Source organism: Mycena indigotica, assembly GCF_014461135.1.
Source record: "Mycena indigotica strain 171206Taipei chromosome Unknown Mind.scaff0001, whole genome shotgun sequence".
In the NCBI taxonomy this organism is placed as follows: domain Eukaryota; kingdom Fungi; phylum Basidiomycota; class Agaricomycetes; order Agaricales; family Mycenaceae; genus Mycena; species Mycena indigotica.
This window is the reverse complement of record NW_023503000.1, coordinates 6417580-6433000: the sequence shown is the minus strand read 5'-3', so window position 1 is coordinate 6433000 and position 15421 is coordinate 6417580. Positions and strand designations below refer to the sequence as shown.

Sequence of the window (15421 nt, the reverse complement as noted above, 5' to 3'; positions counted from 1 at the left end):
CTCTTTAGGGGAGGTGAGAATAGGCCAGTCCATAATCGATGATATTTTCTTGGTATCAGGAACTCGTCCTTCGGGAGTGCAACGTTGCCCTACAATAAGTGCTTCCCGTCGACAGACTTGAACTTTGGTACCAGAAAATGTGCCACCTGCACATTTGACCTTATGCATAATACGATGGACATCAGTGGCATGTTCCCAGATAAATTGTCTGATTCCGGGGTTTTCCGGAAGTGTACGGGGGTGTCCATGATCATCTAAGTAGGCCGATCGAGGTCCTTTGATGGGTAGATCATCAATGAAGACATTTGCTATATGTGGAATTTCGTCTTGAAGTATGAATACCATGCATTTCTGGAATTCTGCAGGTGAATTAGTGTATCCTGTAGGCATTGAAGTTATTCGGAGAAGTCCTAAAGGGGTCATAAATGCGGTCATGTCACGGCTCTCTGGTTCCATCTTGCGGGCATCGAAACCCCAGTAGAGATCAAAAACAGTGTAGCATTGCCTGCCAGCAAAGCCTTCTACAAAATCGTCCACAATAGGCAACATTCCTGCATCACGAATTGTGACTTTGTTCAATGGTTGCAAATCATGCACAATGCGTAGTTTTCCCGTTTTCTTCAATACACAGAACCATCTGGACCTGTAGGATGACTGACACCCTTCATATACTCCTGCTTCCATCTTTAGCTTGAGTACTTCAATAACTTTATCCAAAATCCCAGGGGGTATGGGAATGTTCTTGTACTCCCAAGGGGTATGAGGGATAGTTGACATCTTGTAGGGGGTGAAATATTCATCTTTGAAGGTGCCTCTTTCCTTGTCTTCAAAGGCCAATGCTGTTTCATTTAGCACAAGAATGTGTTTGATCAGCTTCTCTTCTTCAGATGTTAAGAACCCATCTGCATTAACTTCTAGTTGTGCCATTCGCTCATGTGAGATTCGTGGAGTGGGCGTAAAGTCCGGGGGAGTTTGGGTTAAATGTGGCAGGGATTTCAAAGGATCTTCAGGAATGGTGCGCTTCACCTCATATTCTGGTGAAAATGTTGTAGAGACTGGTCTGATCTTCTTGTCAACCCTCTTGTACATAGTGAAGGCTTGGAAGCCTTTGCCATGCTCATCAGTCATTTCCACTGGGTAGAATATGTATTCATCATCATCTTCCCAAATGTCTGCATCACCCTCTGGTGTGAAGCCCAAACAGTGTTTTTGCATTGTGGCAGAAGTCCAGTCATCAGTTCTAAAAGCAAAGCAGCTAAGTCCATCTTTGCAAACTGGAGCTGGTGTGCTTTGAGCTGAAGGCAGCAGAACACTCTTCCTCAAGATCCACTCTACCACAGATAGCTGCACATGTTTGAATTGCAAACATAGCTGTACAGAGAAGTGCAAAATACTACAAACTAGTTTGTAGCAGAAGCACAACAGCCAGGGTGTAGCATCAGAGATAGAGTGTAAAGGAGAGAAGGCAGGAAGAGGGGAGCTATGTGGTAGTGAGGGAAGCCAAGAAGGGGGAGCTGCAAGGGTGGCCATAAGTAGCAGGCCCAAGAAAATTAGTAAGCTGATGGCAGATGTCGTAGGGTAGTTGATGGTAACTGTGGGGAATGGTGGCAAGAAGGTGGCAGTGGTGGTACAAGGGAACAAGAAAAACACAAGAACTTTCAAGAAGTATGTACCATTGTCCATTCTGTAAGCAGCAGATGTTAGGACATCCGCGGCGAACAGAAGAGAGTAGTACCCACCTCTACGAAGCCTGTTGCATTTGGGCGTGAGCATCGTCGATGACCCGGGCAATCGCAGGGTCGATAAAGGCGGCGTGGGAGCTGTCGGAGACGCGGACTGTAGGGCGGATTCTTCGGAGGTATTCGGCGGCATCACTGATACCCTCAAGGGGGTCGGAAGCGCTGCTGGAGGACGAGCTGTAAAGGTACTGAAGCCCCGCGAACTCCCCGCTGCTATCGGAGGGGGTCTGTACGCTAAAGCTATCTGAGCTGGGGGTTCCATCACCATTCTCCGCACTCGCGATGAGATCACGAAGGAAGATGCCATCTGCATCGGAAGGGAGGGCGATGTCGAAGAAGTCGTTGTCCCGCAGGTGTCGCAAGACTCGCTCGGCAGCCGGGATGTAGCGCACCCCAATGCATTCTTCCAACATACCCACCTCGAAGTGGCGGCCGGCCTCGTGACACGCGTCCAACAAAACCTCCAACATGGCCACCACCTTCGCGTCCAGAACGGGGTGGTCGATAAAATGGAACCGTAAAGTTTCCGCGCCGCGCTTCTCTGCCCATCGCTCCGCAAGGCGGGGAGCCAATTCGGCATCTGGGCAGACAATTGGTAGCAACTGCTCAATAAGCTCCTCGCTGGCACGTCGCGCCATGCTTGCGGGGCCGTGAAGCTCGACTTGTGGCGGCGCTGCCCGAAAAAAATGATTAGATTGATTCGGGGCTGGCGCGGAAAAAATATGCGTACTCGGGGTAGGTTCATGTCGGGCTGTGTTGAGGTCTACCCTGTAGGCGGGGTGCTCCGGGCGGGGTCGATAGAGAACAACGGGTCCGGTTGCGTGGGTGTCAACTAGATTAGCAAGGTCGTGCCGCAGCGCGCTTCGAAGTGCGAACAGCGGCATGACAGAGACCGCAAATTCACTCCGCAGCTTCGCCCCAAGACCATGCATCACGTTTCGAACGTCGCGCGCAAGGTGCTGGTTCTCTGTCCGCGGGCGACTAGACACGCGGCCGGGCGCGCGTGAGTCGGATGGAGACGGAGTTGCAGCCAGGAGTGTCTCCAAGTCGACCATGCTCCATCGATATTGCCGCCACTGAGCGTTCGTGAGTGGTGGTGCCGTGAAGTTATAGTCGTATTGGAGTGACTGGAGGCGCTCTTGCGCGCATGGGACTCCGCCGGCGACATAGAACGTGGCGTGTCCACCAGATGGGTGGTGTACAGAAGATGTGGCGATTCGGGTTGCGAGACACTCCGCGGAACGTCAGGCAGAGACTGTGGACGCGGGCGCGGAGCCTCAAGACCAGGCGGGGACATCTGGAAGTTGTCACCCATCTCCTCGTCGCTTGTGTCGAAGTGGATGGAAGACAGGGCACGCGGAGGAGCAGCAGTCGCTGGCTGTAAGCGAGTATCCACCAACGGAAGGTCTGGGCTTGCGAGCGCTCGAAAGATGGGAGCTGGAGGACGCGCAGGAACGCGATTCTGGTCGTGTCGCAGGGGGCTAGCGGCCGTAAACGTCTCCACAACGGTGCGCAAATGCTCCAGATTTGTCTGCGAGGGCGGTGGGTCTACATGTGTGTCTGGGGAAAGCGCAGCCGCATAACGAGCAGCAGTCGCGTTGGCAGCGGGCGGCAGCGGCTCGGATGCGCTTCCGGTCGATGCAGGCGATGTTGCATCGCGCGACAACAATGGGCTGGCAATGGACAGTATGTCTGCAACCAAACGCGGCTGCTCTCGAGTCATTTGCGAGGGCAGTGAGTCCATGTGAGCATCAGGAGAGAGGGCGGCTGCCAGATCATTCGCCGACGCGTTGGCAGCGAGTGGCGACTGCTCGTACGCGTTTCTCGCTGTGGACGACTGTGCATCGCTGCGGGACGCGTCAGCGACGACAGCTGCATGCTGCTCGGCGACGTACCGCAACAGTTTGCGCTTAATGGCGTGGGCTCGCACGCAGATGACACAACCGTTGGGGTTGTGCGCGGGCAAGGTGCACTCGTGGTAGGTGGGAGGCAAGAGACGTGGCCGCGCCACTGCTTGACAGATCGGATCAGCGGTGCGTGGCCGTGCTGACACGTGTGACTTACGTCTCGCGTCTCTCTCGCTCTCCTCTGTCTCTTCTTTCGAAAACGCCTCAGCGCGTCCAGCAAACGAACGCTTAACGCCCGCCGCGGCTGGAACTCCGATATGGAACACAAACGGCCCGTTCGGGACGGGCTGGGACGGCGGCTCTTGTGCGGGAAGCGCGTCGACGTGGCTGCGGGATGACAAGGTCGGAGAGCCGGGGTAAGACGAGTATGGGCTAGTGGAAACGGACTCGAGCGACGGCATACTGGATGGCGTTGCGGGGCGGCTTTCAGAGGCCGAATCAGCAGGTGCGTGCTCCGCAAGCCATTCGTCGTTATTGAACAATGCCGCATGGGCTTCTCCCCATGACTGCACCCATCCGCGGTCGTCTTCATCGCCTCCAGGCTCCGTGATGGACTCGCGGTCGAGCTCCTCTGCACTATGGTTCATGCTGGACTCGTCGGGTTGTTCGGCACCTGACTGGGCGTCTGTTGGCTGCTCCGGACCAGGCTCCTGGGCGTCTGCCATCTCAACGTCGCCATCTGACTTGTCGGAGTTGGTGTCGTCATCGTCAGTGTCTGACTGCAGGTGAGTGATGTCCCAAGGCTGAAGATTTTGCTGACCACTAGGCCCCCAGCGCTCTTGGCAGTACTGGTAAACCTCCCACATGCGCTGGGTGTTCTTCTCAACACGCGCCAAGTCGTTCAATGCTGCCCGGAGGTGGGTTTGAGCGCCGACTTGCGCCCCGCGATGAGCGTTAATCAACGCCAGCTCCACAGTACGCCACGCATCGCATTGCTCCGTAGTCAGCGCCGGCTCCATTACCCGCTCATGGACAACCTCCAGCAACGAATGCAGAACAGAAACTTGCACGAATGACGATTCTGTGGCGGTGGCGGTAAAGCGAAAATCCCGCTCACTTTCAAGAACTCTGTCGACCCGGTATGCTTCGTCCTCCATTACCATTCGCAGTTGGCGTTCGTTGTGTGCGGATAAGGTGGCGGTCGGCGCGAAGAACTCAAGCCGGACTGGGGTCAACTGATCGAGCGGCGACGGCTCTGCGTCGAGCACCTCTCGCGCGGCCGCCACGAATTGGTCCGCTCTGTCGCTCAGCTGCGGAATGCGCGGCCCGATAAGTGCCTCCACCTCGGCCGCGTACTGCTCCGAACGCGGGAGTCCAAGGCTGGGGAGCGGGGTCAACGGAACTGGCGGGGGAGATGGCGCCACACGACGGGCACTGTCGTGTGCTGGCGTGACTGCTCCCTCCGCTCGAGTGGGAGCGGCTGGAGGAAGATGTGCTAGTGGCGGAAGGGAAACGGTATGTGCTGAAGTTCGTAGGCTGGACACGGCCTCTAACGGCGCGCTGTGGGGGGCCGCGTGTGGCAGTGGCAACGGGTCTAGCGAGGTATGGTTCCTGGGAGACGTGGGACTCAGCTCGAGCTGAGCCGTAAGTGGCGGAGGCGTGTGCGGTGAGTCGGGGAGTGGGCCGGCCTCCGCGTGGTGGTCCACGCCATCTTCGCTGGTTCGGTTGGCCTCGGCGGGGGCCTGTGGGAACTCGCCCCGCCGACTCTGCAAGTAGGTGAGTGGTGAATCCGCCATTCCAAACGGCAGACTGACCGCTTTCAGCTCCCGCTGGAGGGATTCCCACATTCTCCGGGCTCCGCGGTACAATGGGACAGCGGGCAACGGTGTAGTAGGGAGGTGGCGGGATGGTGCGGAGGGGAGAAGGAACTGCGGAGGAGGCGGAACGTGGAATGCGGGGTCGGATAGGGATGATGGGGGAGGCGAGGTCGATGGTAATGGTTGGGGTGGATCCATGTCGAGATGATTCGAGGTTGTGTGAAGAAGCCAGGGAAGTAATTTGGGTAACCGGTGTAATATCGTAGCAAAATTCTGAGTTGTTGTTAGTGGGGATTCCAGAGCGACATCCAGTGGCTTATATACTGCCTGCTCTTCGGGTCCCTCTGTCCCGTTTGGGTTTGGCTGGCCGGGACGGCAAGTGTCACGGATCCTGCTTGTCACAAGTGACACAGTTGGACTATCCGCGTGACTTGCTGTTGACAGCGGGGCCAGCGACAAGTGTGACAGGTGTGGCAGTGACAAGTGTAACAGTTTGTCCACTACGAAGTTGAGACACTTGTTTCAACTCTGACTCACTCTTGTCAGCTCCCAGAATCCTGAACAAAGTCTTCAGAACTGTATAGCAAGCAGCAATCCAGAAAATAGCAGTGAGTGTGATTATTTCAACCACAATATGTTCACCATTTTGCCATTCCTGTTTGGCGCCTTCAGCCCAATTTGGCACCCATGTCATGTCGAATACTGTCCATTTTGGCGCATCTTCCTGCACTGCATCAGAACCAACCTTGCCATTTTCGGGCAAGTCCGGAGCCAAACCTAAACAAGCCAGTGATTGGAAATGAGAATTTCCATGTTCGAAATCATTGTCCTCAGGTGTTGCTGCCAGTAGTTCCAAACGGGGTTGGTCTGTTCTGGCATCCTTGAAGACTAGGTAAGTTCCTTCTCGACGTTCATCAATACTAACTTTGTTGGCTCTTTGCCAAGGGCGTCCTAGGAGTAGTTCAAAGGGAGCTTTTTCGGACACCCACAGGTCTGCAGTTGTATGCAAGCCTCCGCAGATTAGTTCAGCTCCACGAATTATTCCGCATAGTTGTCCTGATCCTCCATTTGCATCATTCATGTTGATTGCACGTGTGGTGTCCACAACTCGCTTGATTCGCTGCCGAGCTAAGTCTCCTCGGACTACATTCAGCTGTGATCCAGTATCAATGATGGCCGTAATTATGGAGCCATTAGTCACCATATCTACCTTGATGAGCACTCCATCCATTCTAGGCCAAGCATAATTGCCAACTATGGCCTTTGGGATTTTCTTTGCACTCATGAGGACAGCTTTAGGATTTTTGACCTTGACCATGTCTGTGAATTCAGTACGCACATCCTTGGATACTTCCATGAGCTCTCTGAGGCTCACTTCCACTTTTGTGTCCAGGATGCGATTTGTGACATCACTTCGATTCACTGTACTGGATATGGCAGATTGGCGAATTGGAGTCAGCCGGTTCTCCTTGTCTTTCCCCTTCTCTCCTTTCTTGGGTCCATGGTTTGGGTCCCGAGGCAAGGGAGCAGTATGTGAACGAATAGGCTTCGCATCAGGCATTTCTATGTCGATCTCTGATGCTTGAGTACGAGGCCTTCGGGGAATTTCTACCACTGGTTTCAGAATAGGCTTTACTGGTGGGGTAGGAGGTCGCGGTGGCGGTTTCGGAGGTGATTGCCGAGATACAGGTGCTGGGTCCTGGAAAGGTTTCGTCTTGGGTTGAAAACCTATATCTTCATTTCGAACTGCTGCACGTGTTCGGTGGGGAGAATAATTTCCTTCAGATACTTCATTCCGAGCTGTTCGGGTGCTGGGTATTTGTCTATCAGCCCCATACACCTCAGAGTTGGTGGCGTTATCTCTGCTCTTAGGAATAGACAAGTAAATGGTTCCATCAGTATCATCATAGGTAGTATACCCTGAGTCAACATCAGAGATCTCTGAGTCAGACTCATATGATGATAGCTCATTGGCCATAGCTAGCTGATAGAAATTCTTTACTGCCTCTTCAGTCCCAAGCAGAGGTTTCACAAAAGTAAGCATCACTGCAGAGCTTTGCTGACCTTGTGTAAGCCTCTCTACTGCTTGAACAATAGATTCACCAGGCATCCTGCGTAAAGGCACTCCGGACTTGAGCTGCAACCTTCCTGTTTCTGCATGATGAGTCAGAGTCCCATTCTGAAGTAACATGTTGATCTTGTCACAGTTACTTATTCTGTGACCTTTCTCATGACATCCATAGCAGGGCTGTTCTCCCAAGGGTACATTGTTAGGGAAGGTGGCCGGGTAACCATTGGAGGAATAAGGGCGTTGGGGTGGTGTGGTAGGCTCAGTTGATGGTTTACTATTGTTAGATGGTGGTGGATAACTGGGGCGTCTATATTGGTATCCAGGTGGTTTAATGCACTTGACAGCATTTCCTGTAGTATCCAGTGCTAAGCACTTGTAATACAAAGGTGCATATTCTGGATCATCCATCTTCATAGAGTTGAGGTCTTTGATCATGCTGGCTATTTCTTCCTCATTTCCAGAAAATTTGACTTTGTTCTTGAGGGGAAGTTTCACCTTCTTGTCATGATCCTTTTTAGAAGTTGAAGTTGCTCTCTTTTTCTTCTTCTTCTTTCTATGATACTGAGCATAGTCAGAGTCACTATCAGAGTCTGAACCTGAACCTGAGTCTAAATCAGAGTCTGGTGCATAGTCATCATAGCCGAACTCTGAGGCATTCAGTAACATAGCCTCTGCCCGATTTCGTCTAAAGTACCAATCAGCGGCTGCATTGATTTCCTGCATAGAGTAAGAAGAACTGTCCTCTGTTGACCGTCCATGCAGGATGCGAGCCTCTAAAGCACTTCTCAAGTCTTTATTGACGCCAAGCCAGAAGTAACCATGATAGTGGTCATCTGAGATGCGTTTTTGGGAATAGAGTCCACCAGCAATAGTGTTGTACTGGATATTGTACTGTCTCCATTGACTCATATTGCCGACCCGAGACTTAGTTGCTTCCCGTGCAAAATTCACTACATCTGTGAAACTGTACTTGTGAAGTGCACGTTCAGCATCAAAGGTCTTTAAGATCTGCTTCTTTAGACCTCTCCAGTCTCGGGCGTGCAAATGATGTCAATGTGCGAATCACATTCTGCACATTAGGGGAACAGTAGTCCAAAACGAGTGTACATTGTTCTTTGGCATCAGTCACCTGGTTTTTCTTCAACAAGTGTTCGTAGTGCCGAATAAAACGTGTGACTTCGGAATATTTGCCCTTGAAAGTATGTGGTGCTTCCTTGGTCCCGGGTACAGGCATGTCTAGGAAGGAACGAGGAGGTGGACCAAAAGTGAAGGGCGCATTCATGCGTTTTGGAGCTGGTTCAGAGGAAGCCGAAGATTCTGAGCGTACCCAAGGCTTTATGTAGTCGGGTTCGTCATCAGTTTCATCAAGATCCACTAATGCACGTCCCTTGCCTTTTCGATCATGTAGGCGGCTCTTACTAGTGGATCCCTGAGATTGATTATGTCGGGAGAATTCAGCACGTTGCTGTTGGGCAGCAAGTGCTTCATCATAGGTGGTGTCCGGTGCGTGTGTGCCAGTAGGTTGTGTGTGACCGTGTTTAATTTCGTCAGTCCAAGCAGTCATATTATCTATGGTAGCGTGGATGGGGTAACCGTGGTTATTCGTAATTGTTGTCGTTAGGGAAGTTGTCGTAAGTGTATTCGTAAGTGTTGGCGGAAGTAAGGGTGTTGTGGTTAGGAGAGTTGTTATGATCACCAAAAAGATCCCTCGCGGTGGGCTCCAATGATGTCAAGTGGAAAAATTGTTTTCCTACGTAGATATCCGGAAGCGACTTTGTTCGGGAATATCCACGTATGTTCGTGGGATCCTGGTGACAAGGTTTCTCCTGAAAAGGAAGTAGGAAGGGGGTGTGGGGGAAGGGGGTTGAGCAACCTCACGCGCGCGGTGGCGGAGCGTAACTCGGGAACGTGTCGTGGGGGGGGGAAAGTGCTCAGGGTCTACTGTCGTTACAGTAGACAACAAACACTTCAATCGTAAAGGGGTGTCTAGACAAGGAACGTTTTCCAAGTGTAGACCGTTAACGTAACAGTATTAGGTTCAAGCCAATTGAACCTAGAGAGTGCAACTAAGTGAGAACACTCAATTACACCAAGGGGGGGTTTGGGGGTAAAGTCAGATAGCAAGTTTGTAGATACAGAATGGGGGTGCTACTGGCTACTTTATATACACATTCAGATGTGGCTGTGCAAACCTGTGTATGTACATAGCACAGATTAGAATGCTTCTTGGGTCTAAAATAGTAAGGGGTGAGTAGGGTTTCAGGCTATTATAGCTAAAAGCTGTAGCCTAGTGTCAATCATGTCAAAATTGCAGTGCAGAGACAGCACAGAGTTTCAAACTAATTTTTAGTTTGGACTTGTGAGGCAGTGCATAATGAGAAGACACAAGTCCGGAAAGTTGTGCATGTTTCATATGCCAGGTCATATGTCAGAGTTGGCAGACAGCTGACAGAGTGTCATATTGCTGTATTCCAAGTGTGATGACTAAGCTCTGCAGTGTGATGACTAAGCTCTGCAGCTGAAATCAGGCACATCTTCATGTCCATAGTGCATAGTCTCAGCTGGTGTGAATTTTCCCTGGAAAGTGAATCTCATGTGTGTTTCTGTATTCTTGCCTAACAATTTTCAGGCATGACACCGCGCCGACCGGTCAGCTGTCTACCTGCTGATTTGGGATTGGAATCATTGGAATAAAAAGTACACAGAGTCTGGCCGGTCTGTTTTGCAAACTTTTCTGCACCTGTCATATTAATTTGGTCTCTGGTAGCATTTAATGCTGTTATGACAGAGACATTATTGAAAATTGTATTATCAAAGTTACGCTCACCTCGATTTCGTTTGACCACTAAATTCTGCAAGAAGGATATATCCGAAGGAGTACACGCGCCAAATCGCATATTGGATAATACTTCCCGAAATTGTTGATTAGCTGTATTATCACTGTTCTGCCTCATATTCTCAGTCAGAATGACTACGGTATTCACCTGCTGCCACAAACATTTACCAATTACATTCATTTGATCAGTTAGAGTGGATTTTCTGTTTGAGGATGCACCAAGGTTCAAGTCTCCAGAATATAATGTCTTAGCCTTGACGGGAGGTAGCTGACCAAAGTCCCCAGCAAAAATCATATTCATTCCTCCAAAAGCTTTCAGCTGTTCATCTAATGCTACAGCTAACTTTGCACTAATGTGATACAATGCACTGCATGATATCATTGATACCTCATCAATAAATATATATTCTACCCCTATAAGGCGATCTCGTAGCTGTAACAATGACATTGCCCCTGTCGGAGAGTCATTGTTACCATCTCGGATGCCAAAAAAAGAGTGGTACGTGCTACCATTAATTAATGCAGCAGCCGTTCCTGTAGGAGCCAGTACAACAAATCGAAAAGACTCTTCCCGGCGTTCGAAAAATCGACTCAAAGCCTTTATAACCTGAGACTTACCCGTACCTCCTACTCCACCTAAATACATCTTGAGTTGTTCCGAAGAACAGGACATAGCATGATTAGTTATTATTCGATAGGCACGCAATTGGTCTGTATTTAATTGGAATTCTCTGGCTATAGCATCAGCCAGATGCTGTTCATTAGCATTTGCAGCTGTAAACGTATGATGCTTGTAATTAGCGTCAATAATTACAACTCCATCAGGAGGAGGAGGGACCCGACCTTTTGGATTTTTTCTTGCTGAGGCTTTTTTAGTCAGCAGATATTTTTCTTTTGCTGCAGCAAGCTGAGTTTTCCATGCAGACCCATTCATATAGGTAGACGGCTGATATCTTGAGCGAAGTTGAATATCTGGACTTAATCCTGTAGTCCAGCCTGTGCGAGACATAACTGATGTTGCATCAGCCATTATGTTGTCCCGGTTTATTTGCTTAGGTCCTTTCATATCCTCTGACATAGATTCAGTTGGAATATATGTGTCCAAGTCACCCTCTGTAATCACATCAGAATCATGTAGCCATGGTGCCTCCCCCATCAATGGCATTGCTCGTCTTCGCTGCCTATCTTGATGTGCATAATCATCCCTTGCATCATTACACTCATATTTCACATTAAAGTTATTCATAATGGAATTTGCTGCAGAGTCAAATTCAAATGACTCAAATGCTTCATGCCAAGTCTGCTCATTAGATTTCAGATCTAGACCAGATCGCCAAGGCTTGAATAAAGTTAGCATTGCAGTACAATAGAACTCCCGGTCTCCCTGATCACGTCGAGGTAAATAACCATATGTGAAATTTAAAACCATTTTGTCTAATAGACGATCATCACATTCAATATAATGCGAGCGAGCCAGCGGATGATCCGGTCGCAAAGCAAAAGGCCGGATGCGCTTGTTTAAATCCTCTTCAGATATACCAGACTCATCAAATGAAGGCCAATATGTCATTGAAGGGCAATCCGTGTCTGAAATTAAAGACGGAGGATTATTCATCGGAATTCGCTTACGTGAACACATCTGCATCCATCGATAAAGCGTAACATTAGAAAACCGGATTGGTCGGTGTATATAATCATCTACTCCAGTAACACCTACTATTTTTTCATCATTGTCTCGCATCAAAACTGCCTTATTGGTTGAATCTGAATCAATGACGGAATTATCTACTGCCATAGGGTTAGATGGTTGGGGGATATTAGAAGACTGAGTATCAGTGGGCCAACTTCTCAGTACTTCATTGACGTATGATCGCCAGGGGAAAACTTTAAATTGCATGTTGGTATAATGATCAGGTAATTGGAGTAAGGAGGCAGAAGCCATAGGTGCACCAATCTGCTGCATTGAAGTCAAACCATTTACCATCTGCATGATAATTGTCCTGTTATTCTCTTGCGCCGTAGGTGAACTTCCTATCGCAACAGTACGTTTCATTAGTACATCCCGGGCACTATTGAAGACGTGATACATCTTTAAAGAATTTTTTGATATATAATCGGTTACGTAAGCCACTACGGCCTTTATCGATGTACCAGACAGTAGACTAGTCCAATCCGTGTTACAGCGCATCAAATAGATACCATCTGGTGATACCGTGTTAAGCATCGGCTCTAATTTTTTCATATCAATGTGACCATCCTCTATATCCACTACTGTTCTTGGAAAGACATCTCGGGGGAATCTAGCAGAACACGAACCATCATTTCGTATGCATCCCTTTACTGTTTTCTTGAATATACGACCTGAGGCGGTGCCTGCAGAACCCTCGGTTCCTTGTACAGAAGCTCGGCATGTGTGTACATTTGAGCGTATTAAGATGTCATCTATGGTCTTGCGTTCAGATTCTAACCAAAGTTGAACTGCTCTACACTTGTTACAGTTAGACCGGTTGATTGAGGCACCATGAGTGTCACATAATGGAGGTGGCTTATCAGGCAACACTTGAATGGGATCTGTATAGCCAGGAGTCTTTGCCTCGCTCTCCACACGGGCCTGAACTTCTGCTAATGAGCCCGTTAAGCATTCACCTATATGAGAAGATTCTAAATAGGTGATTAGTTTTGTTTGAAAAGCACTATCTGCACTTAATAGACGCGCACGGATATCTTGTGGCGAAAGTGCCCCTGTTATCCAAATAAGCATGTGCATGTGAAGTGTCAATCTCCCTTGCTGTTCTATAGTGCCATAGTAAGCATCTGTATGACCCAATAGACCAGGGTGAGCTGAATCCACTCCCAGGATATGTTCTATAAATAATTTGCACATATAATGAAAAAAGCGGGCCGCTGCCACAGGATTACGAGCTACCAAGCGCAAGCGCTCCTCTGAGGTATATAGAGTTGGCTCAAACTTTGTATTAGTATCTGCATAATATATACAAAGAGGATGTTTGATATCCACAGGAGAGAAGGTGACAAACCAAGAAGGGGCCCCTTTATATCCTATTAGAGCCCATAGCTCATTTCGCATATATTTTTTAGAAGTAACTGAACCTTGAACTTTACCCCCAACATATTCTAGATCATCTAACAAAGCAAAGCAAGCACGTTCTGCATCAGTAGTTGGTACTACATGTTCCCCTAGTTCCATACGCCGAGCCAAATCTGACAAAACATCAGCCTGCACATTAGATAATCTCTCAGAGATTGCATCAACGTCTCTTTTTTGAACAAGTAAGAAACTACCAGAGGAGGCTCTTTTTATTTGAGAATCATTGAATGCTACTAAAGGAAAATGTAAATCAGTTTGGAATCTTTTGTCGTAGAACATTAGCAATTTTTTCTTACGCATATCTTCACTTATCCTATTCTTATGTACTGGCTGAGCAATAGACCCAAGTCCATACGGGAACAACCAGGGAAACATTTGAGGATACAAGTGAGGATTATGATAAAGTGACTCAGGATGTGCCTTTCTTCCTACCCCAAGCATTTTCCCTCCCCTATTTAAATGATCAGCGGCTTTTGACTTTAACGTTTGCATATCGGCAGCTGCATACTCATCTGATGTCAGTCCTGATACAGTAAATGGGCAAGCTCCAGTTGATGTACCAGCTTCATCGCCAGGATCGTCAACACTCATAGCCTCTGGGACATTGTTGCCATCAGTACCGTCAGTTTGGCAAAACTCATAACCACAAATAGGACCAATAATTGGAAGCGCCTCCAAATTTGAAGAAGATATAATGACATCACTATAGTCGCGGTGGTTCAATTGAAGCCACTGCAGAGCATCATGTACCCGAGATCTGCGCACTAACATTGGTGAACGCTTAAAATCATCCTCTGTTGGGGCAGAGCTACCAAGGAAAATGAAGGCAAGAACCTCACTAATCTGGTCAGATGACGGAGGTAATTCATTGTATACTTGTGTGACCGGCGAAGAGAACATGATAGCATTTGCAATCAGTTTACCATGATTGGAAGATGAGACACGAACAACGCATCTGTTATGTCTGACACGAGCTATCAAGAGCTGTTCCGCATAACTTAAGTCCTGTAGCACGGCAGGTACTGGACCCAACCAATTATGGTTAGCCAATGCGTGAAGTGGTACAACGCCCTTAATCAAATTTTTTTCACATGACGTACACACACTATCACATCCTTCAGCAAGCAAAGGTCCAGTAATTTCCTGCACATCTTGTGATTCATCCTGGCGTTCTTGATGAGAAGCGCCCAAAGGTGAAGAGAGCAGGTCCCAATCAACATCTATATCAACAATCGGTGTTAAGTCATTACATAAAGTTAGAGCGCCACAAACTGCACAGCCTGCCTCTTCCACCCGTTCAGGCTTCAATGCCTCACAAAAATCAGTTATTATTTGATGACGAAGTTCAAGACCAGCAGGAGCAGGAGGGAAAGGCAGAAGGTTATTGGAACTTTCAGTTGATTTAGAAGTAACGACTTTCTTGGGTTTTGTACCTAGCTTATATGGTTTGATCAATTGGGATGTTGCATTGTGTGGACTCTTTGATGCAGCCTTGCGTTTAGACCGGCTATCCTTAGCATATTGACGATTCTTGAAGCGTATTATGTCAGATGAAAGCGGGTCGGTACATGTCCTCAACACAGTGTAACATCGGGGGCATAATGGACTACAGACATGAGATGAAATAGATGAACGCACACGGGCAATACTATATCGAGACCCAATTTTAAGCGCATGTAATTGACAAATCGTGCTAAGTTCTTTCATAGGAAGTTTATAAATAATATCTGATAAAGGCAGAGTAGTGATCAGGCTGTCAGTAGCATGGGTCGGCAATTGGTCGGCAGATACATATGCAACATATTGAAACTTACAATTAGGAGGGATTACAACATCACCTATAATCCATGGTCTGATTTGATCAGATTCAAAAGCCATATCATATCGTCCTCCGCCCAGAAGCTCTGGACAGTCAGGTCCATCCAAAAGCGTTTGACAGTCAGATAAACTGTCCTGAGAGTATTTCAAGTTAGACAAGACAGGAATTATATAATCGAGTGAG

The 15421-nt window shown here is 48.5% G+C and overlaps 2 protein-coding genes across 2 annotated transcripts; both read right to left on the bottom strand.

Annotated features, from left to right (window-relative positions):
- Positions 1-1741: 1741 nt before the first annotated feature.
- Positions 1742-5601, bottom strand: MIND_00177800 (uncharacterized protein; the record flags this gene model as incomplete). Its single annotated transcript, XM_037358693.1, has 6 exons — positions 1742-2412; positions 2470-2866; positions 2926-3586; positions 3635-3752; positions 3804-5352; positions 5401-5601. 6 exons carry the CDS (start codon positions 5599-5601, stop codon positions 1742-1744), a joined length of 3597 nt encoding a protein of 1198 aa, XP_037226603.1.
- A 220-nt stretch (positions 5602-5821) lies between these two features.
- MIND_00177700 (uncharacterized protein) lies at positions 5822-7447 on the bottom strand (the record flags this gene model as incomplete). Its single annotated transcript, XM_037358692.1, has 1 exon — positions 5822-7447. One exon carries the CDS (start codon positions 7445-7447, stop codon positions 5822-5824), a length of 1626 nt encoding a protein of 541 aa, XP_037226602.1.
- Positions 7448-15421: the final 7974 nt, after the last annotated feature.